Source organism: Camelus ferus, chromosome 28 (assembly GCF_009834535.1).
Source record: "Camelus ferus isolate YT-003-E chromosome 28, BCGSAC_Cfer_1.0, whole genome shotgun sequence".
Taxonomy (NCBI): domain Eukaryota; kingdom Metazoa; phylum Chordata; class Mammalia; order Artiodactyla; family Camelidae; genus Camelus; species Camelus ferus.
In genome coordinates, this window is record NC_045723.1 from 3,732,790 (window position 1) to 3,757,196 (window position 24,407).

General features: G+C 50.7%; 1 protein-coding gene across 2 annotated transcripts in view; it reads right to left on the reverse strand.

Annotated features, from left to right (window-relative positions):
* KCNIP3 (potassium voltage-gated channel interacting protein 3) overlaps positions 1-24,407 on the reverse strand; it is a 74,388-nt gene that overhangs the window by 17,478 nt on the left and 32,503 nt on the right. Inside the window, exon 1 of one of the 2 annotated variants that reach the window (XM_032469837.1) lies at positions 7,068-7,195. The exons of the other annotated variant lie outside the window; for it this stretch is intronic. Within the exon in view, the coding sequence (XP_032325728.1) occupies positions 7,068-7,170 (103 nt within the window). The 5' untranslated portion in view covers positions 7,171-7,195. Of the gene's footprint in view, positions 1-7,067; positions 7,196-24,407 lie in introns of those variants that run through there. 2 annotated transcript variants of the gene reach the window in all.

Here is a 24,407-nt window from a genome sequence, read left to right on the forward strand (position 1 = left end):
GCCTATTTCTCTGTTTACTGGTGCTATGGACTTGTGTCCCCCACTTCCCCAGTTCATATGTTTAAGCCCTGACTTCCCAACGTGATAAAGTTTTTAGGAGGTAATTAGGATTAAATGAGATTTAAAGGTGGGGCCCTAACCCAATAGAATTGGTTCCCTTATAAGAGGAAGAGAGATCTCCTGCCCCCATCCCCATGCACACACCAAGGAAAGGCCACGGGAGGACATAGCAAGCAGGTGGCCATCTGCACACCAAGAAGAGGGGCCTCACCAGAAACCAACACCGCTGACACTTTGATCTGGGGCTTCTGGCCTCCAGAATTGTGACAACAGAAATTTCTGTTGTGTGAGTTCCCCAGTCCGTGCTCTTCTGTTATGGCAGCCCGAGCAGAACAATACAAGTGGTCTATGGTCAGTCTCTCCCTCTACCACGGGGACCTTGACAGGTCCTTCTATTGGCTCAGTGCTGCACCCAGCCCTGGAACAATGCCTGCATGTGGGGGCTGCACCATAACACACGCTGGGTGGCTGGCCCCCCCAGCTATGTTTCCTGTTTCAGAAGACCTAAATAGGCATTTCTCCAAAGAAGACATACAGATGACCAATAGGCACATGAAAAGCTGCTCAATATCACTAATTATCAGAGAAATGCAAAAGTACAATGAGGTATCATCTCACACTGGTCAGAATGGCCACCATTTAAAAGTCCACAAATAATAAATCCTGCAGAGGGTGTGGAGAAAAGGGAACCCTCCTACACTGCTGGTGGGAAGGTAATTTGGTGTAGCTACTATGGAAATCAGTATGTATGAAGATTTCTTAAAAAACTAAAAATAGATTTACCCTATGATCCAGCAATCCCACTCCTGGACATACAGCCAAAGAGAACTCTAATTCAAAAAGGTACATGCACCCCAATGTTCATAGCAGCAGTATTTACAATAGCCAAGACATGGAAGCAACTTAAATGTCCATCGACAGATGAATGGTGGTACATATACAATGGAATACTACGTGGCCATAAAAAGGAATGAAATGTCATTTGCAGCAAATGGATGGACCTAGAGATTATCATACTAAGTGAAGTAGGTCAGACAGAGAAAGACAAATATCCTATGATCTCACTTATATGTGGAATCTTAAAGAAATGATACAGATGAACTCATTTACAAAACAGAAAGAGACTCACAGACATAGAAAACAAACTTACAGTTACCAAAGGGGAAGGGGAAGAGGGCTAAATTAGGAATGTGGGATTAGCAGATACCAACTACTATATATAAAATAGATAAACAATAAGGACCTATTGTATAGCACAGGGAACTATATTCAATATCTTGTAATAACCTATAATGAAAAAGAATGTGTACATATTATATGAATAACTGAATTACTGAGCTGTACACCAGAAACTAATACAACACTGTAAATCAACTGTACTTCAATTAAAAAAATAAATTAAAAAAAACGGGAAACATTATTTATAAATGGGAAAATACAAACATCTATGCAGTCCCCCAGGGGAAGGTCATGGACTTCCTTACCCCAAGGCTGTTTTAACACGAAGCTTAGTCTAATTCACTGATGGAGGCTCTACACTCCCTTCATTCTTGGGGCCTCTGAGTCCTCCGTGTGGTCCCCACACTAGTGACCTAACGTCACGCCCCTCCTTAGTGAGTGTGCACCGAGGAGGGAAGCTGCGGTGACTGTGCATAATTCAAATGCGGCCTCTGGGGACCAGGAGGGACGTGGGTCCTAACACCGCCTCAGGGACCTGCCTCTTAGGGATACAAGAACCCAGCCCCTGAGAGACACAGCTGGGCCTGAAATTGTCCAGGGTGCCTGTGGTTGACAGTTCACGTGGGCCTGGGGAGAGGAAGCTGGGCCTCGAGCACACAGTGAAACGGGGCTCCCACCCTAACCTGCTGTGGCTGAGGGGCGCTTTTTGGCCTACCCCAAAGCATGAAGCTGGTATGAACTCCCTGGGCTGGCCCTGAAACCTTTGCAAGGCTCCCTTGTGGGCTGCAGGATCTTCTCTTGAGCCGACTTCACCTCCAGCCATCACCCATCTTTGCTCTCATTCACAGCAAAACCCCAAGTGCTGTTCCCACTCGCAGGCTCCCACCCCTCTTGAACCCGGCTGGTGGATCTCACTCCTCACTTACTCTCTGCTGGTCAAGTGACATCTAGACTTTGGGGTCCCACAGAGGAGCCCCGGGGATTGCCGTGCGGTAAGGGGAGGCCGGTGGGGCAGGACTCCCTTCACAATCCAAGCAATATGTTGGGAGGGCAGGCTTCTAAGTAAAGCTTCATTTGAGGTTCTGTGGCTAAGTGGCCTTGAAACCTCTGACTGTGTCTGGATGTGCGGCAGTCAGGCGCTGACTTGGGGTGGGAGGGAGGGGGCCTTGCGCAAGTCTCCCAGCCTGCAGCCACATCAGGCCTGGGCTCCAGCCCATCTACCTGTCCTGCGGAAGCCTCCCCACGCAGAGCCCCCCTCTCTCCTGCCCTTTCCCGAGCCTGTCCCAGGGGGCCTGTGGGCAGCAGCTCGAGCCAGTTGGGACTCAGGAGCCCTGGCCGTACAGAGCACGTGGTGCAGGACGCCCACCGTGGTGAATTGCCTAGCAAGTGCCTCCTCCTCTCCCACCAATTTCTAGTCCACAGTTAGTGACCGGTGACCCTGGGGAGCACTCAGGACAGGACATTTTCAGTAAGAAATGACGAGAGCTAATGCATACAGCCCTGACTCCATGCCGGGCCCTGCTTTGTGAGCTTGGCACCCATTTATGCAGCTCTACGAGGGAGACTTTTCCCTCTTTGGATTTGAACCCAGACAGCTGCCTCCACTTTGGGCTCTAGACACCTGCACTGTCAGAGGCTGGGACGCACTGCTGTGTCCAAAGACTCCTGGACACTGTGGAGTTAGAGACGTAGCCAGGAGGGTATACTAGAGTTCAAAAAGGTCCTGGCTCTGCCCCTCCCTGAGCCTCAGTTTCCCCATCTGTAAAATGGGCCTGCTGTTGAGGACAAAATGATGATGTGCACCAAGTGCCTAGTGTAGACAGTGATCACAAGGTGCTGGCCACTGTTATTGGCATCAGTGTCCCAGATCTGGAAACTCTGCCCAGGGGCTGCAGGAGGCCTGAGGGCCTTGCAGTTTACCAAGAGTGGTGGATCCTGCCAGGGAAAAGGGCATCCAGGATGCTCAGAGCATCACCAGGCCCCCAGCAGAGGTAGGAGAGGGTGCTGGGGGAAGAAGAACAGGAGAAGGAGCAGGAGGAGGAACGGTGGACCCGTGGGCCTTCTCCAAGCCAAGAGTTGGCTGCAGACCCACCAGGCTCCCAGGTCACTTTGCAAGGCCAGGCCCCCCCATGGCCGGCTGTGCACAGAGGGCAACTAGGGACAGCTGAGGCGGGGTGGTGGGCCAGGATATCACCGCCTTGGGCACTCCCCATGCTCCCCCTCACACTCTCTTCTCTTTACCCCCCCGAGACTCGGGCCCCTACAATCCAGCCTCCCTGTCCCCACCCCAGCCAGAGGGACCCTCCCCTCAGAGGGCACCTCCCAGGGCTGCCCTAAAGGGAGGGCCAAGACCCTGCACTGCTTGTGTTCCTGGCAGCCTCACACTGCCTGGCATACACTGGGTGCCCAATAAGTGGCTGACAATGGCATATGATTTACACTGACTCAACACCTGCTGTTTGCCAGACAGTGCTGGGCACTCTGGGACCACAGCGTATGGACACAAGTCCTTGCTGCCCTCAGAGAGCTGATCACATTGGGTGGGGACAGGGACACAGAAGATTTCAGGACAGTATCTTCTCTAATACACCCAGAGGGGCAGGGAGCCAGAGGGGTCAGGGAAAGTTCCTTACAGATGAGGAAGCAGTCAGAGAGGAAAGTGACTTGCCCAAGTTAATGACAGCTTGTTAGTGGCCACGTGAGAGCTGAAAGATGGCTCTCCTCGCCCCTGGCCAGTGCTCCTCCTAGAACAAGGTTTCTCAACCTCACCACAGACATTTGGGCCTGACCATTCTTGGTGGTGAGGGGCTGCCTGCGCCTTGCAGGCTGTTTATTTAGCCACATCCCCGGCCTCTACCCACTCAATGCCAGTAGCACCCACCTCACCCCCAACAACTGTGACAGTCCAAAATGCTTCCAGACATCACTGAACATCCACTAAGCACCCAAACTGCTCAGTTGAGAGCCACTAGTCTTGAACTTGGGAAATGTGAACTGAGACAGCAGAGGCAGCAGCCAAAGCCAAGCCCTGGGCCACAGTTATGGACAAGAAGTCTGTGGCAGGGCTGTGGCAGGCCTGCGAACCAGCACCAGCTCACCAGTCCAGGCTCACTTTTTACCAGTGTGCCCGCCCTTGAGTCTCTTAGGCTGGAGTCTCACTGTAACTTTTTCAAAGTGCTTGAAGTTCACCACGCGCCTGTGGGGTGTACGGGGGAACAATTTTATTATTATTCTCATTCTACAGAGGAATTTGAGGCTTGAGGGGCTTAGATGCAACAAAGTCACCCAGTAAGCTAGTGGCCAGCCCAGGCTGGAGCTCCCCCTGACAGAGTCGCCCAGGGACAGAGAGCGACAGGCAGAGAAAGGAAGGCCTTTCAACTTCCGCATCTACTTCTAGAAGCCTGCATCCTTAGAACCCAAATCCATTAGTTCTTAACAATCCCCAGGGACACCCTAACTCTGGTCTCTTACAGAGGAGAACTACGGAGGCTCAGAGGGGACAAGAGACACACCCCACTGCACATGTGCATGCTTGGAGGGCAGCTGGGCACCAGCACTCTTCCCTCGGTGCCAGCTCACATCCAGGCTGGGGCTGAAGGCCCTGGGCTCCTCACAGCCCATGACAGTACCCTAGACACTGGCCAATTGGCCTTCCCAGGCACTTAGCGGGTACCAGTCCTCAGCAACACGGAACTGGAACGTAAAACTCCCTCCCTCTGATGCAAGCAGGGGAGGCCTGTCTAAGTGAGAAAATGTTTTCAACTGTGAATCAATTCTGCTATTAAGAGTAATCATTCTGTCGTTAATTATTAGTGATAGCAATGGTTCACAAAGTTAGTGCATTTATTACACTACCAAAAATGATTCTGGGGGCCATTAAAGCCCTACTGACTGGTTAAAAGTCTGCTACTGCCCTATGGGGCAGGAATTATTATTGGTCCCACTTTACAGAACAGCCAAACTGAGGCTCAGAAAGGTTAAGGGAATTTTATAGCCAGTATGTGTGGGTGACAGGATCCCAGCTCAGACCAGGCTGACTCTGAGGCTCTGCGCTCCTCCCCCTGCAGCCAGGCCCCAGAATGCCAAGGGGCACAAGTGGGCAAATATACCAGAAAAGACAAACTCATTAGAGCCTAAGGTGGGCTTTTCAGCAAGTTGAATAAAGCATCTGTAGTGTGCATCCAATTACCTTGTAAAGAAATCCCTTGTCCTTAGAAATCACAAAGGTAAACTTCAGGCGGCCAGACCCGTGAGCACATCGGACTCAGTTAAGAAGGGTTTATAGTACTTAAGTAGAGAGAGGCTGGCTCGTGCTCCCGGCCCCTGGTGGTCCCAGGAGGGCCCAGGAAATGACAAAGAGCAGTGTAGGGGCCATGGCTTCCCAGGTACCAAACACTCCCATTCCCACCACAGGCTCCAGGTAGAGAAAGGATAGGGGATGGGGGTGGGCTGGTGCCCCACAGGAGGCATGTTCCTCAGGGCACAGCAGCGTGGGATGCCCACCCACCCCCACCCCTATTTCCTAGTAAGTCCCCTAGATTCCCCCTGCCGGGGTCAGTATCCATCCAGCCAAGTGCAGGCCCAGTTTGGGTAATTTTCTTCCCCAACTAAAATGTAAAGTTCAAGGTGGCACCTCTCAGAACTGCCTTGAGCAAGTCCCTTCTCTCTGGGCCTCCTGAACTCACCTAGAAAAGGTGTGATGGAGCCCAATGGCTTCTGAGGGGCCCAGGTAAAGAGCCAGCCCTGGGCTCTGAAGGCAGAATAGAGCCTGGGCCTTGCTTCCTGGCCCTGTGCCCCTTCCTGCTCTCAGCAGCCCTTTGAAGGGGTTTGGGGGCACATCCCCAGGCTGGAGGGGCTGCCTGGGCTGTTCAGAGGCAACCTCGAGTTCTCCCTCCTCCCCTCTGGCTTCTGGGTTTCAGTCCCAGGAGCTGGAGCCTGGCAAGGTCAGCAGAGTGCTGAGGTAGGCAGGAGGCCCATCCTCCTCTAAGAGGACAGCAGGGGCAGACAGGTGACAGGCATGGGACAGGATGGACCCTTCTCCACAGGCCAGGTACAGAGCTGTAGAGGATAAGTTACAGCCCTGGTGGGTCAAGGTCCCCTTCACAAGGGGTGTGTCCTGGAGCAGTTCCTTCTCCTAACCCGCCCAGAAGTGGGAAGGAGGTACCAAGTGGGGAAGCAGCTCCAAGGGTACTTGTCGGGGGTATCTGTTGGGGATCCCAGGGAGGCCGTCAACGTCTGCTTTTAGAGTAGGTCTGTCTCCTCAGCTAATGTTTTATTGAGACAGTGGCGCCTCAGGGTTTGGTTACTGATGCCGTGGGCCTGAGCCTTGCCTGGGGAAGGGGAACTGGATGTGGGCTGGGGGCGGAAGGGACGGCCCCATCACGCGCAGAGGTTTTATATTACTCGCCGCTGTAGTCAGACGCCCTGGGCTGAGGGTCCTTCCTGTAATCTTCACCCTGTGCCACCTCCCACCGCCGGGCGGCCAAGCCGGCTGTGATCACCGGGGGCCGCTCGGACTGGCAGGCCTAGGACAGTCAGGGATGCCCGCTCAAGGTGTCACCGGCATCCTCGCTCACACCCACCCCAAGCGCCGCGACCCCATCCCCTCGGAGCCCGAGCCTTCTCTGCCCCCTTAGTCCCAGTCACAGCCCTCCGGAGTCAGGAGCGGGCGGCGGCCGAGGCGGCCAGCGCGGCGGAGGGCAGCGTCCCCGAGGGCCGCTCCTCGCCGGACCCAGATACCCGCGCCCCGGAGCGCATGTGCTGCTCCCTCCCCACAGACCCCTGGCCCCCTGGGGAGGGCAGCGGAGGGGCGGGTGGCCACGCTTTACCTTCCATGGACATGGGCTCCAGGATGCCGAACTGCTTGAGGACGGCGATGAACAGCAGCACCACCACGGCCATGGCGCACAACTCCATGCCCTGGATGCCCATGGCGGCCCGGGCTGCCTGGGGCCGGGGCGTGCCCCTTGCCCGCGCGCTGCCTCGGGAGCACCGGGGCCGGTGCAGCCCGCCCGGTCTCTAGGGGAGGCCGCGGCTCACATGCCCCCCGGCAGGCGGGGCTGCGGATGTCGACCCGGCCGGGGCCCCGCGGAGGGCGGCGGCGGCGGCGAGCTGGGGCCCGCAGAGAGGTTGGACGCGGCGCGGCAGCGGAGCCCGAGCGCAACTTTGCGAGTCAGCCGGCAAACTTCGAGGCGCGGCGGCGGCGCGGAGCGCAGCTCGGGTGGCGGGAGCGGGCCAGAGGCGCCTCCATGCCCGGCGCGGGCGCCGCGCCTCTTTCGCCAACCCCCCCTCCAGCCCCACGGGCTCCGGGGCGCGGGGGAGCGGCGGCGGCGGGAGTCCCCGGCGCTCCCGGGGGCACCAGCCTCCATCGCGGCTCCCCGCGCGCTCATTGGCCTAGGCGCGGCGACCACCCGGGGAGGAGTCCCCTGCGGCCCCCCCTCGCGAGCCCAGGAAGGGGCGGAGGGAGGCAGCCCCGCCCCGCACGGTCCAGCCCCTGGACGGAACCTGGCGCACAGCCACCGCTCCCCGGCCAGCCCCCGGGAGGCCGCGCGGTCGGTAGTTTCACCGAAATGCCCGTGCAGGTGGGGGCCGAGTGGCTGGGGAGGGGGCTGGAGAGGAAGGGAGCCGCAGCGTCGCTCTCCGTGGAGAGTCGGGGTTCCACTCTCCTGGCTGAGAGGAGCTTGAGCCTGGCCGCCGCCGCTTTCCGCCCCGCGGGCCAGCGCCGAGGTGGCTTTAGGAGGATCCGGGAAGCCCTCTTGCCCCAGGGTATTTCCCACAACCATCAGCCCTCGGCCGGAGATTGAACTTGGCCCCCGTTGAAAATGGAAAAGTTGGTATCCAAAGTTCTCCGGTTTTGGAAACCCGCATGCGCTCGAGGCTTTAGCAGGGAGTTGGGCCTCGGCATTAGCGTCTACGGAGATGAGTTCAAGTCCTGACTTTGCTGCGTGACCTTGGTTGAGTTACGGACTTGCAGCCTCCTCGTCCTCCGTAAAGAGGGGCTGGTGCCTGCCTTTCCGGCTGTGGGAAAGAGCTGAGCGGATGCCAAATGCTATGCGCGGGCAGTTCAAGAGAGTGCTAATTCGTTTGTGGATCGCTTTCTTCCTGCCCGGGGACACTGAGCAGGAAAGAAAAGCCACGAAAAGGAAGGAGAAAGGAAGGGGAGAGGAGACAGCGTGGCAGAGCGAAGCCCAGAATCCTCCAAGCCCCCAAACTCCGGGACTTGAGGGAGTGACTCTCTGCTGCCCTCCAGCGGGCGCTGCGCACCGCGGTGTCCTCATCAGCCCGGGACTCCAGAGCTCTGGAAGCGCGAGCGGCGGTGAACACCGAGTTCTTCTGTTTTCTGGCGTCTTAGTGGAGGGGGATATCCAGCCCCGCACCAAGCCTGTGAGCGTGAGCCCTGTTTGGACCTATATCCTGAACAGTAGCAGCTTCCATTTGTGGAGCCTCTGCTAGCCGCTCTGTCATTCATTCAACAATACTAAGCGTGTACTGCGATCCAGGCGCAGAGGTCAATTACCACGGTGCGGTGGGAAACCGCAGCGTACGCGGCTGAGGGCCCCTGCTGGAGCTGGCGTACGGGAGCCAAGCTTTTAGGTTTACTTGCAGTCCTTAAGGGCTCCCCAGTGGGCATTCCTCTTCCCCTATTTTACAGGTCAGGAAACCGAGACCTAGAAAGTGGATTATGGAAGGGGACACAGGTACAGCCCAAGCCCGCTGGATTCCGGAGCAGGCGCTGTCCCAGGACACTGCACTGCTTCCAGGGGACAGCCAAGCGGAGAGAGGCTGCGGCGTTTCCTTCAGCCTGCACAACTCAACCTCGCTGTTTAACACACCTGGTGGAAGACTGAGTTATTGGAGGTTTTTTTTTTTAAAAAAAAACACTGTAAATGCACAGCTTTCGATTCCATTTAAGTGGGCCTGCGGTGAGTCTCTGCTGACCAAAGGCAAGAGTTCTAAGTAGAGATGCTAACGGTTGCCGGAGAACGTGGCTCTGTTGGAGCCCACGAGTTGCTTGTGTATAAAATCTAGAAAGGTTAAGAAACCTCCCGCCATCTCGTTTACACATAAGTGCTGTGCAAAGTCTAGCCCGTGACCAAGCTAGTTCTCACCAATCCTCACTCAACAGCCCCGTTAAGAGCCCCGTGGTACATAACCTCTCTGAGTCTGTTCCTCATCCATAACGTGGGGGTGATAATCCAGCCTTTCCAGGGGCTTGTAAAGGATTGAAGACAAGGGCTGGGATGTGTCACATGATGGCCCCTGTTCGCGGAGCGGGGTGTGTACAGGGTACAAGACCTAAGATAGACAGGAGGTCAGAGATAAGAGCAAGCAAAGAAAGCCATCTTGGGGGTCCTCCTGAGCTGCCCCACCCCTGCTCCCCTGCCTCAGTTTCCCCGGTGCTCCTAAGCATCTCCCCCAAGCAAGCTTCAATGACTGCTTATAAACAAATACTGAGCTAGAAACGAGACATTGATCCCTTGGCTATGCAGCGTAAAATATTAACGATGTCTAAGTGGATACTAGAGCTGAGAGCAGAATGTCCGCTCGGCATCAGCAGCCCGGGCCAGGGGCCTAATGGATGGGAAGCTGACTCTCCTGCTCGCTCACTAGCCTGGGGCCTGCCAGCTCTGGGGCCAACCCAGGTCCACTGAGGCTGGGCCGACAGCCCAGTCACACACCCCAGGACCTGGAGAGGGGAGCTTAGACAATCCCCCAAGCCCTGTATTTCCTCCCACAGCATAAGGTGCCAGGCCAGGCCTTTCCCGCCTGCCGCTAGCTCCCCTCCCCAGTGGGGCGGGGTGGGGGGTTGTTTGCCCTGGCATTCATTCTCCCCTTTCCCCCCCTCCCCATGCCTCCTGGAGCAGGGAACCAGCTGGGTGTTGGCCGTGTTCCCTGCCAGCTCCCTTCCCTGGGGGAGGCCCAGGCTGAGGGGAGGGGCACAGACAGAGAAATCTCTGCAGGGCTGGGGGCTGAGGGCTGCCGCAGAGGTAGGGAAATGAGGAGCAGAGTGGAGGGAAGAGCTGGCTCTTCCTCAGATGACAGGGGAAGCCTGGGGGACCCTGAGCCCTGGCTTGAGACCTCAGGAGATGTGGGAAGCCCTGGGGGCACTGGCGTCCTGGTCTAATTTAGAAAGTCTGAGAGCCCCAGCTGCTTTGGGGCAGAGCAGGGTGCACTCCAAACCTGAGGTCATCCTTCTGCCTGGAATATTTTTTTCCATTCTTACCTGGAATATTTTTTATGCCACTTGAGTTCTGCCTCCAGGAAGCCAACTTGGATTATTCCAGCCCTACATTAACCCTCTCTCTGAACCCCCATGGCCTCTGGGCTGCATGAGCCACGCCTTCCATGTGGTCTTTCGGGTATCGGCCCAGACAGCTTCCACACAGCCCGTGTTCCTGTTTTCTCACCACGGCTGCCAGGCAGGCTCCCGGGGGCTGGACCCCGGCGGTTTGTCCAGCATTCATTGGATGCCCCCAGCCTAGTGTTCCTGACTGCCTAGCTGCTCAAGGAATTCAAGAGTTCTTTTGCCTCTTAAGGGAGGGACCAGGACGGACCCTGGCTGTTTTAGGAACACATTCCCTGCAAACAGCCCAGCAAGCTGTTCCTGTCCCAGCTCCCCCGGAGGGCAGGCTTCTCTTGGTTCTAGTGCATTCTACTGGGTAGAGCAGGCATTATGCAGTTTATTCATCCTTCTCATATTTCATAACAACCAGACCAGAGTGGAATTCCACTGCCAAAGAAACCCCTCTAGGACTCCTCCCCGTGGTGTCCCAGGGCTCCTCGCGTGCAGCGCAGCCAAAGCTGAACTCTCATTCTTACCCCAAACCAGTGCCTCCTCAAGCTCCCTGTCTCAGCTGCTCAGGTTAAAACCCTGGCTCTTAGACTGGGCTCTGCCTGTCCTCACTCCTGCCCAGTCTGTCACCAAGCCCTGGCATTGTGCCCCTTTCTCATCCATCTCTGCTCCTGGTAGCAACCACCCTGGCCACACCATTGTCCCTCTCTCCTGGACTCCTGACACCATCCCCCAATTTCTCTCCCCACCTCCTCTCTGCCCACTTCTCCGTTCAGCAACCAGAGTAGTCATCTCAACATGAACATCAGAGCCTGTCCTTCCCTTGCTTAAAACCACCAGTGGCTCTGACTCAACACTGGTTGTGTTTGCCTGGTTGGTATTCCTCTCCCTGACCTGGTAACAGTGCCCCGATTTCCTTTGCAGAATCTGCTGCCCCTGCCAGCCTCGGGGCAGGGATTTCAGAGGTTTGGGGACATGATTGGTCGATCAGCATCAATTCCTCTTCTTCCACTCTACTCCACCCCTCTACTGCCATGGGATTGGCTCAGGGATGGGCACCAGATGGGAGCCAGGATGGTGGGCGACCTCCATGGCAATCAGGAGAGAGGCATTCTCTTTCACTATGGCAGCTAAGTGGCCTCCCTGCCACCATGTGAGAACAGAGAGCCTGAGAATGTAGTCACCTCATGAGAAAGCAGAGCAAAAGGTGGAGAGAAAGGCTGGGTCCAGTAGACAGTGCTATGTGCCTGGATCCAGCTGTGCCTGATGGCAGATCCAAACCTTTATCTTTCAGTTATATGAGCCAATAAATCCCCCTATTGTCGCTTAAGCGAGTGTGAGTTGGGTTGCTGTCCCTTGCAACCAAGATGGTCCTGATTCATGCATTCTCCATTACTGACAGAACAAAGACCGAAATCCATAACAAGCCCCTTAAGAGCAGCTGACATCTACTGAGCACTTACTGTGTACCAGGCACTGGAACACAGCTCATCTCCCTGACTCCTCCCAGATCCTGATAAGGTCGGGACTTGATAAGAAAGAGGAAGACACCGAAGCACAGAGTGGTTAATGCTTCGTTTCAGGCCGTGAGGCTGATAAACCATAGCATCAGGATGTGAACCCAAGCAGTCCAGCTCCAGAGGTGATTTTCATTCAGCACCACCTGTGTGGTCAGGCTCCTCCTCTCCTTTGCTCTCACGACCCCAGCCACGCATGCAGCTACCTCCGTGAGCCCGGACTGTCCCACCCCAGGTCTCTGTGTGGGCTCTTCCCTGAGCCGCGGTGCTGTCCCTCCTCCTCCTCTTCACCCACCCTACTCGTCCTTTGGGTCTCAGCTTACTGTTATGTCTGCAGGGGTGTCTCCCCTGCCTCCCCTTATTAGTCTCTACATGGCCCCCATCATATCCCCTTTCTGCAGTTACTGCGATGTGAATTTAGATATTTACTTGCTCATTTATTTGTTTCTGCTCTCCCACCAGAGTACAAGCTTCCTGAAGATCCGGGTGTTAACTGCCTTGTATAAGTGTTTATGAAATTTCAGATGATGCCTTTTCTCCAATTATTTTGGCAGAGAGTGTCCTGTGTCACTAGCAAGAGCACTGGACCGGGAGTGCAGGAGAACCAGGGCCAAGTCAATAGTTCCAGCCCTACGAAGACTTGGCCAAAGCACAGCACTTCTCCCAGCCTTCTTTTCCTTCTTGTAAAATGGGGTGCCTTGGTGATATTTACCTGCCTGTCACACCGTGAGCTATGAGCATCTGACAAGCTGATGGATGTGAAAGCATCCCAAGACACAACTGAAGAACCTTGTTCCTGGAGAAGCCTGCCTTATCAGGGCCAGGACCACCTAGGAAGTGACAGCAAGGGGGTCCAGTTATCTTTGCCTTATGGCATCACCCAAGCCCTCAATCAAACAGACCTGTAGGGTCACACAGAACCCATTCTCACAATCTCTGTTCCTGTCCAACTACAGATGAAATGTGAGAGATTTATGGTAGCGGGTAATAGAAAACCTCCATTCATTAGTTTAAATTGTAGGGAATTGCTCCATGTCACACATAAGAAGTCCAGCAGGAGGCTGACTCCAGGGACAGTCATCTCAGATCCAGCAGTATCATTAAGGACTGAGTTCTTGTATCTACCCACAGTGCCAGCCTCAGAGCATCTACCTTATTCACAGCCTGCTGACCTCATGATCACAAGAGAGATGCCTAGTTCCAGACATCACATCCTGACAAGACAACGTCCTGGGAGAGAAGGGACCAACTCTTCTGATGTTTCTTTCTTATATTGAGGGAGACTTTTCTGTTAAGCTTCTCATGAACAATCCTTCATATTTCATTGGCTTGAATTGTTTCACACACCATCCCTAAACCAGTTGCTGGCAAAAAGAGTGAGACCATCACTGTAGCAGAGACTGCTAGCCCTCCACAAAAACTCATTCTCTTCTCTTCTATAGTAAAAAAAAAAAAAAAAAAAAAAAAAAGTCTTACAGCATCACCCAAGTCCTCAAACAGACCCAGTAAGGTAGGGACTTGACTCTCTGGCACATGGCTGCCTGATGGTGGTAGCATTTCTCAGACCCCTTTGCAATTTGGTGTGGCCATGTGACTAAGTTCTTGCCAGTGGAAGTGATGGGTGCTGCTCTGGGCACAGAGGTCTTAAGACAAGTCTGCTACTCATCATCTCTTCTTTTTTCCCACCGGCTGGAGCCCAGACATGTTGATGACCAGCCTCAGCCATGCAGACCATGACAAACCAGGGAGGGGCCGGGGGGTTGAGGGCAGGGGATGGAGCCACAAGACGGAAGGGCCCTGACTCCCTGAATGACCACATGGAGCAGAGCCTCCCACCAATCCTGACCACTCGTTGTGAGCTGTTAAGGGATAAAGAAAGAAACTTTAAAAAATTCCTTAAGGAAAGAGATGAGATCAGTTGAGAGCTGGCTATTTTGAAAGCAGAAATGGAAGGGAAGAGGGAGGTATCAGATATTGGAGGCTTCACGGTGTTGGAAGAGGAAACCGCTTTTGGACCAAAGAGAAGAGAAAAATGCAAAAAGCATCTTTCAAAGTTCCTCTAAGTGTTCTCAGCCAAACAAAGGTGGCCTCAAGAGACAGAGAGTGATGGGTAAGACAAGGGAGCCAAGAAATAAAGAAGCTCTCAGAACTATATTCAGAAAAGAACTGTGATAATGGTTACTGACCAAGGAACCGACTGGAAACAAATGGACCAGAAACTGACCAAGTCTTTGAGGCAATCATATTGTGGTCAGAAGCCTGGCTCCCAAAAGCCTGTGACTGATTAAGATTTACAGTACCTCTCCCAACTTACACTAGCAGCAAACTTGGGCAGCTCTACAACCTCAAAGGAGGGCACACCTCCCAACACCTCCTACTTCCAATGTGGCTAAGGGGGAAATTGACAGGGAAGGTCCTCCTGGAGGGCAAAGCTGGGTCGGGGGAGGACGGGGACGAAGCGTGGTTCCAGACAGCGAAACTGAGGTGGCCAGTTGACTTTCTCATTTCACTGCCAGGACAGGTAGCCCAGGAATCCTCACTCTCCAAATCCATGTGCTTCCTGAATTCAGATAGTGAGAGTTATGTCTAGTGCGTTCAGGTTATGAGTAGTGTAATGCATTATCCAAATGTATCTGATCCCTGAGTTTTGGATAACATCCATGAGAGTCCACGAAGAAAAGATATCTCAAAAAATTATCTGAATCTGCTCCATTCCTGAGTTTGGACAGGGAGAGTTCTGACAGCAGTGATACTGGTATTTGTCATTTCTGTCTAGCAAGATTTAATCATTGCAATGGATCACTGTCTACTGTGTGTTTCCTATTCTTACCTCATCTCCTTTTAGGGAGGGACGAAGTGTGTTATATACATGGAAAAGGATGGTCATGGGTGTTTGCTGGTGAACAGGGACAGAGACCACCAAAGTCCATTCTACCCTTTTGTGGTGATAGATAGAGTTGTTACTGAACACATGTAGCTTGGAACTGCCTTTCCAAAACCCCCACAGCCTGGAAACGTGATTAAGTTTCCTCCAGCAGAATGTGAGCAGAGGTGAAGAGCGCCCCTTCTGGCTGGAGCCCTTACTGCACTGGGCATTGCTTCCTGCCCCATTCCTACAGCTGGAGCCCAAACGTGGCAGGGACCAGCCTTAATCATGTAATAGTGACACAGCCCTAGGGGTTGGCAGAGCCACAAGGTGAACGGCATCTGGGCCCTGAATGTCTTTGTAGGGCAAAGTCTCCCACCAACCTGAACACAGACCTCAAGAAGGTCACAGAGAGAGAAATAAACTTTGTTCTTAAGCTACAGGCTTTTGGGCATCTCATTGTTACAGCACCAGATCCACCTTAATTAATGCCAACATGATGGCTCAGATCAGTCAGACCCGCCCCCCTGGGGCGAGTAGGAAGGCCCAGCTCTTTTTGGGGCTGAAGAGGGAAGGGAGACACCAGAATCTGGGGCTGAAACCAGAACTCTCTAAAGAGGGAGAAGATCAGCGGTAGATTGGGGCAGACAATTAGTACCCCTCTCATTGCAGCCTCTGGGCCCGAGGCCCAAGGTCTCACCCCTCCCCTACTGAGTGGGGCTATTAAGGGTCAACTTCCTCCAATGGAGGGTTTTAAAAAGGCTTCAGACTGTGTCTCACTTACCTCTACTGATAGGTCTGTCCTTGGGTGGGGTTTAGACAAGTCCATGCCACTAGCAATTATTGAGCCCTTGCTCTGGGTGGGTGGTCCTGGTGAGGGTTTTGCAGAGTCAGCCTCTTGTGAAGACATTTCTCAGATGGGCCATTAGCAAAGCTCAAGGTCAAGAATACCCACTGCCACTAACTGAGCCAGGTATCTGCTAGGTGCTTTACAAGAACTACCTGGTTTCATCCTCACGTCAACTCTATTGATGGAGGAAATTATGCCATTTACCCCTGTGGCAGAGACTTCTGGTTACATAGACTTAGTATCTGTACTTCCTTTCTGTCTAACAGAATCATAATTTTGTTGGAGGCAATAACGTGCTCTGCTAAAAGAAAGAAAAGAAAAAAACTACATTTCCCAGCTTCCTTTGTGGCTGGAGATGGCCATGTGACCCAGTTTGGACCAATGAGATATAATGAGAAGGCACTGGGTGGGGCTCCTAGGAAACCATCCTAAAAAGAGGGGGATGGACTTTTTTTGCACTTCTCTGCCCTTCTTTCTGGAATGGGGTTATGATGGCTGTACCTGGAGCCATGAGAGAAAAATACAAGTTCCTGGATGCTGATGCCTTGAGCTGCCAACTAAACCTAACAACTACCTGCCTCTCAATTTCTTATTACTTGAGAAAATGAAACCCCTGTCTCATTTAAGTCATCATTACTTAGGTTTTCTTTTCCACGAAGCCTCAATTTCTTTGCCCCAAGTGCTCACAGCTGGTAAGGGGCAGAGCTGTGGTTTGGATTCATCCTGAAGGCAGTGCCACAGAGAGATGGCTGGTGTGCCCTCAAACTCCTGCCTCCCCATCCTGCCCTTGAGGTGTGCCTTGCCAGTTGCCAGTCTTGGGGCTGGGAACTTCCTGCTGCTTCTCACCACCTCCAGGTTGCCCCACCTCCTAGCCTGATGGTTGGCCTGGTTTTCGTGGCCTCAGTCCTCATCAGCACCCCCCAGCCTAGCTCTGTCCCTGCTGCTCAGAGGACAAGCCTGGAGGCAGAGAAGCCCACGATGAGGACAGAGGAGAGCTTGGGTGGAAGATGAGTGTGGCCTGGACTGAGGTGGAGGCAGAAGGTCTGGACAGGGGGGAACCTCACTGACAGTGAAGCCGGCAGATTCCACACATCCCACCCAAATGCAGCTAGGGCGGAAAACCTGTACCTTTAAGGGCTATGCTGATACTGTGATTTTTTTTTTCTTGTAACTTATAACAAAATTGTAAAAAAAAAATTGAGATAGTTTTTAAGTGGCAATGTAGTGTAATGGTTAATAGTGCAGGCTTTGTATTCAGGCTGCATGGGGTCAAATCCTGGCTTTCCCCACTTATTAATTATGTGATCTGAGGCAAGTCACTTAGCCTTAACATGACTCAGTTTCCACAACTATAAGTGGAAATGGTGATAACTATATCACAGAGTGAGTGTGAGGGTCAAAAGTTAGTTCATCTAAAACACTTAAAGCAGTGTGTCCTTTGCCCATATAAGGTTCTCAGTAAGGGCTGTAGCTTCTGTTGTTATTACAGAGAAAGGACTTACTGTATATCCCAGTGATGCTCAGAGACCAAGCAGGAGTTTGGGTGAGTTTGAATACATCTGTGTTTTTAACCAAACAGATGCCATTACCTCTCTCAGCCTCTTGGGTGCAGAAAAGGAAGTTCCAATCATGGTGGAGTAACTAGTGTCAGACTTACCTTACCCCTGAAAACAACTATAAAATCTGGACAAACTATTTAAAGCAACCCCACGCGGACATTGGACAGCAATTAACATAGGGCGGTGATCCTCACGAGAAGGACTCACACTCACCGATTCCCAAGTTCATTTCATCTTTATCCCTGAGCGTGTCTCCCAAAACACTAGTGCTGGTGGTCACACCGGATGGAGGAAAAAGAGATCAGCGTGCAGAACCGCTAAAGTGGCCATGATTTCAGGGGGAAAAGGGGGAAAGGAGAAGCCAAAGAGAAAGATCAGTCCCAAAAATCAACATGAAAATATACCGTGGGTCCTTGGCCAATTCTCAGGCTGTATGTGAGCAGGGAGAGACTCCAGGAGGGCTTGCAGAGAATAACCGCTCCGGGAGCTGATTGCTGAACAGACATTTCAGACATCTACAGCCCCGAGGAAGCACTGAGGTTCAGGCCCAGCCAAAACAGGGGACACTGATGAACCCCTGCACCTTCTGCTTCTCTCATCCAGAAAGGTCACATTTTAGGATTAAGGCCATGCCTTAAGAGAAGAGCTACATTCTATAAATAAGGAAAAATCTGAAACAGATCTGCCTACATAAAGCCTAAAAGCAAACTTTGACAGAAGTCGTGTGATTTGCCAGGATTTTAACTGTCTGCTGAAACAAAGCTTAACACTCTTTACAGGGAGAGAAGCTGATCCAGAGGCTCTTCAGCATATCATTTGTAATTTTCAGCTTGCAATAAAAAAAAACTGCTAGACATGAGAAGAAGGAAAAAGTGGCTGATCACGGAGTTAATAGAAACAGAACCCAGAGATGACCCAGATGTTGGAATTAGCAGATAAAGACTTCAAAATAACTATAATATAAATGTTTATGTTAATATTAATGTTTTTTAAAATGGAAAAAGAAGTGGATAAGATGAATGAAAAGATGAAGTTTAAATTTTAACAGAGAATTGGGATCTTGTATCGGTTAGGGTTTGGTAAGGGCCGCAGAACTACCACGAGGGGTATGGAATAAGGCTTTATCATAAGAATGAGCCCTGGGGAAGGGTATAGCTCAAGTGGTAGAGCACATGCTTAGCATGCACGAGGTCCTGGGTTCAATCCCTAGTCCCTCCTGTAAAAATAAGTAAACCTAATTACCTCCCCACCCCCAAATAAAAAATAAGTAATACAATAATAAATAAATAAAAATATATTTTAAAGAAATAAGAATGAGTCCTTACACAACTGTGGCAGCCGGGGAAGAAGTCTCTGGAAGGCTGTTCCCTCTGCACATCCCGGAAGTGGCTGTAGGTCAGCAGCACCAGAAGAAAGGGGAAAAAACTGACACGAAGTGCAAGCCAGAACAAACTGGAGCCTACATCTGTCTCTGACTGCCTCCAACCTTCACAACACAGGTGACCCACAGAAGCTGATACCACCTGCCACACAGAGCTGCACTTGCTGCCTGACCCAGTCTTCAACAGAAAATTAAAAGTGATGCCAAGAAACGAGAAAATTTAGCTCACACTCAGGAAAAAAAGGCAGACAATAGACAATGTCTCTAAGAATCACTAGATGCTGGGTTTAGCAGACAAAGACTTCAAAGTAGCTATTAAAAATATATTTAAAAAACTATAGGAGGGGAGGGTGTAGCTCAGTGACATGGCACATGCCTAGCATGCATGAGGTCCTCGGTTCAATCCCCAGTACCTCCAAATAAATAAGCAAATAGATAAATGAAAACCTAATTACCCCTACCACCCAAAAAAAGCCTATATATAAAATAGAAAAATAAGGACCTACTGTATAGCACAGGGAACTATATTTAATTTCTTGTAATAGCATATAATGGAAAAGAATCTGAACAGAAAAAATACATATGTATGTGAATGTATAAGTGAGTCACTTTGCTGCATACCTGAAACTAACATTGTAAATCAACTACACTTCAATAAAATACAAAACAAAATAAAATATATGTATTCAAAAAACTTAAGGAAACCATATTTTAAAAATTAAAGGAAAATATGACCTGTGATTTAGTGGATGGAGAATCTAAATAAAGCAATAGAAAATATGGGGGGAGGGTATAGCTCAGTGGTAGAGTGTGTGCTTAGCATGCACAAGGTCCTGGGTTCAATCCCCAGTACCTCCATTAAAGAAAAAAAAAAGAAAATATGAAAGAACCAAATGGAAATTCTGGAAACGAAAAGTGAAATAACCAAAATTTTAAAAATTCATTAGAGGGGCTCAATAGCAGATTGGAGCTGGCAGAAGAATCAGTGAACCAGAAGATAGATTAATAGGAATCATCAAACCTGAAGAACAGAGAGAAAAAACACTGAAGAAAGATGAAAAGAGTCTCAGATACTTGTGGGCAAATATTAAACATACCAACGTATCTGTGATGAGAGTCGCAGAGGAATAAGAGAGAGAGAGAAAGGAGCAGATAAAATATTTGAAGAAATAATAGCCCCCAATTCCCCAGTTTGAATGAAAAACATAAATCCACAGTTCCAGGAAGCACAAATAATCCAAAATAGGATCATGAAGGTATCTAAACCTATACATATCACAGTCAAAGTCATTTGTATTTGCAATACAAAGACAAAGAGAAAACCTTGAAAGCAGAGAGAACCCTTGAAAGCAAGAGAAAAATGACATATCACAATCAGACAACAATATGAATTTAAGCTGACTTCTTATCAGAAATTATAGAGGCTGGAAAGCAGTGGAATGACATAATCAAGGCACTGAAAGAAAAGGTAAACTATCATCCAAGAATTCTTTATTCAGCAAAAACTATTCTTCAAAAATGAAGATAAAGATATTGCCAGATAAACAAAGAATGAGAGAATTCACTGCTATCAGACCTGCCTTATAAGACATACTAAAGAAGTCCTTCAGACTGAAAGGAAATAAATCAAATCTGCAGGAAAAAAATTAAAGTTACCACAAGTTGTAATTATGTGGATGCATTTAAAAGACTACAGAAATATTTTTATGATTTCTACTCTTGAGTTTTTTAAAAGATACAAGTTTGCATAAACTAATAATTGTAACACTGTATGTTTTGGCTTATAACATATATAGTGATATATGTGATGTAATATATTTGAAGATAATATTGGTGATGATAATAGCATACAGGAGGAGAGAGAAAAAGAAAATACACTGGAGGAAAGTTTTCATATTTTACCGGAATTAAGTTAATATTTTGAAGTAAATTGTAATAAATTAAAATGTATATTGTAATCCCAAGAAGATCCAGTAAGCAAGTAACTCAAAATAATAGTTTTAAAAATCAACAGAATTTAAATGGTACACTGAAAAAAAATTTGTTTAACGCAACAGACGGCAGTAAAGAAAGAACAGAGAACAAAGAATAGACAAGTAGTAAAATGGCAGATGTAAATTCAACCATGTCGATAATCACAGTAAATAATTCCAGTAAATGCAGATGGGCTAAAAATGAAAGAAAAAAATGGAAAAGAATATAAGGAAGATGTGAGACAAAGAACAAAGTTTAAGAAGCCTAGCAAATGTGTAATTAGAGTCCCAGAAGAAGAGGAGAGAGAAAGGGATGGAATTAGAATTTGAAGAAATAATGGAAGAAAAATTTCCAAAACTGAAGAAAGCTATCAAACCACAGTTTCAATAACCTCAACAAAACCCAGGCAAAATAAACACAAAGAAAACCACAGCTCAGCACATCTTGGTCAAACTGCTGGAAACCAAAGGTAAAGAGAAAACTTTGAATGTATCCAGAGGAAAAAAGACATTCAGGGGAATGACAGTACAAATGATGGTAGAGTTAGGGACCAAGACCATAAAAGCCAGAATTCAATGGAATAACATTTTGCTCTAAGAGGAATAACCAGCCATCCTATAATTCTATACCCAGCAAAAACATCCTTCAAAAAAATAAAGGACAAATTAAGACATTCAGAGTTTAAAACTGAGAGAATTTGTCATCCATAGACAATGTTCCACAAGAAGTACTAAAGAGATGAAGTTCCCCATGTTGGAACCAGCTTCTAGGAATAAGTCTTTGCCCATCATAGGAATCATGGGATCTCTCAGCATCTTGGACCAGAATCAGGGCCAGCGGTCTCTGGAAGGAAAGGAACTTCATGCTTCTTAATTAAGCAATTCTAGGTTCCATGGTTCTCATGGTCTGGAAAGACTTGGCAGGCATGAGAGAACTGAGCTACTTGACCATGTGGACACTTCTCCAAGTGTCACTGTGGTGGTGGACCCCTCACTGACTACTTATGGGAAAACTCTCTTTTGATTACCCAGTGATCTGATTCCCCCTTAGTGAGGACCTCTCTTCATACCTCCATCCGGATACAAGGCATATTCAAATCCTCGTTTATTGTCCCAGGGGTTTACAAGAGTCTAGTAATACTGATAGGGTGATGGAATGAGGGATGTTTGAGGGTACCGTGTCCTCAGAGCCCCTCCTACTTACTCCCTCATCCAATGTGATGGGAAATTCCTGTTCCCTCTTGCACTTGGAGGATGTCTCAGCTCTTCTTGTGTCTTTTCTTATCCTTACTCCGCTCCAGCCCAGGGCAACCAACTAGCCCCAGAATGACAGGACCGGATAAGGCCGGCCGCAGCAACCTCACTTCAGACCCTTAGAGTTTATACAACGTCCACCATGTTGATTTGTGAGTTTCTCTGGGTAAATTATATTTCTTGGCTGAACTTGTCTTTCCCACCTCTCTGTGTTGGCAAAAGGACTGGGTAATGATGAGTCAGGAGATCTAGGGTTGTGTAACCTAAGCTACGTTACTTCTCTCCTCCTTGGGCCTCAGCTCTTCATCTCCAAAGTGGGAGAAATAATCCTTAATCCCAGGTCTGCCCCCTCAGATTGCTGTCATGAGTCTCAGGTGCACCAGTGCACATGTGAATGCTCTGTGCACGGAGGGGCTCCATTAAATAGTGCTGGGTTATCTTAATATCGTGTTGAATCAAGGCTAGGGCCCTATGCACAAAAGGTACATGGGGAGCATCACTGGCTTCCCTGAGCATCACTCAGATAATGCTTGCTCCCCCTGGCATTCACCCCAGTCACACAGGGTCATCAATCCTCATGCTTTATGACACTGATGCTAAGTGCTCTCAAGTCACATCCTTGCTGCTGATCTGTGAAGATGTCTGGACATAAGCATTTCTTTGTTTGAACTCGAGCCAAGGGCCCAAGGGTGTCTTGGGGAATTTCCATCCGGGACGCCTGGTGCCAGTTTCTCGGCTTCTGCGGTCGCCTCTGGCAGCTCAGGGAGGTATGTTTATTACAGATGCCCTGCGTCAGCTGGATGCGGATGAGTTACTTGGGAATCAAGACCTTGGGATCTGAGGTGAAAAAGCCAGAGCCCAGGACTGGGAGCTGGAGGTCCTGGATCTGAGTCCCACCTTTGCCTCCCAGTCTGTCCATTCTTCTCTCTGAAGGAATTGGATCATCATGGTAAGAGTAGCAGCTTCACTTACTGAGTGCTTACCACGTGCCAGGCCCTCTCCTGGGCATCTACATATGTAATAGCATTTAACCCTCACAACACCCCTAGTAGACCCCCCAGTCACAACTGCAGAGAACAGAGGGTGCAGGACTTGCCCTGCGCGCTGCTCTCCAGAAGCGCGGGGATTCCAGCCCGGGCATGTGCTCTGCGAAGCTCCTTGGAAATGCTCAAGCAGTCTCCCTTCTTGGAAGGCTGGATCGGCACAGGGAGGGGACCCGTGAGGCCATTCTGGAGGAGAGTTCAGGGCCCAGAGGAGTCTCTTAGCTAGACCCAGAGAAGGAAATACGGTTTTTGATTCTTCTTTCAATCTGAAGAGATGCACAAGTTCAGAGTTAGAAGTGCCCTAGGTTCATTCACGCATTTACCCGTTCAACAGATAATTTACTGAGTGTGTGCTCAGTGCCTGGCAGACACAGCATTAAACATGCAGACACACCACTGGCCGCAAGGAGCTTAGGTTCCCGAGGGGAGGCAGCCAGCGGAACAGTTGTAACAGGGCATGGCAGAGACCTGCGATGGGAGAAATACATCAGGGGGGCTCCCCGGCCAGACCCTGGGTCCAGAGCAGGTTTCCCACAGGAGGCTTGGATGTTCCCAGGCCAAGGTCTGAGGGTAGAGAAGGGTGTGCGGAGGATCTGGGGCCGGGCTGGGGCGCCCCAGGATGGGAGAGTGCACAGCGGTGTGAGCAGGGGTGGGCGGGGCACTGAAAGTGAGCCAGTGTCACGGCCATAGGGGCGAGGCAGGGCCTGGCAGGGGCCCAAGGTCCAGCCTGAGTTGGGACAGGGCTTTACCCCCAGGGCAATGGAGCATTTGGTTTGTTTTGGTTTCCTTCATAGCGACCACTCCAGCGGGCGGGCGGCAAGACTAGATTAGGGGAGGGAGAGGCTGCAGTGACGTCCTCCCAACTCCCATTTCACAGATGAGACAAGTGAGGCCCGGCCAGGAGCTGTGAAGTCACGCACTGCCCAGTGGGGACAAGAGCCCAGGCTCCTCAATTCCTTGGCCGAGGGTCATTCCTCGGCCTTTCCCTTGCCTGGACTTGAACATCTAGAAGCTACCTGGCAGCAGCTTGAGGGGGTGGGAGGGGCAGGCACAGCTTACTGCCACCCCAGCAGTGGGAGGGACAGGCCTCTGGCTGCCCCATGCTGTACCCGAGCATCCAGGGCACAAAGACGGGGCTCAGTGCTGCCCCGGGGTTCCCTGAAGCAAGCATCCTAGTCTCGTCTCATGCCTCACACGTTTACCAAAAGAACAGATGCTAGAGTCCAGATTTCTAAATCGTGTGTGAAAAGTTGTGTGTGTACAGCTGCCCACCCTAGCTGAAGCAGCAGGTAGAGGAGTCAGTGACAGAATTCACGGGAGACAGGACACTTCACGTTACACGTCAGGAGCAGTTTCGCAGCTATCATTTCCCCAGGCCCCTAAAACCTGGGAGGCAGCCAGAAATGTCAGGGATGTAATTACGATTCCCTCTT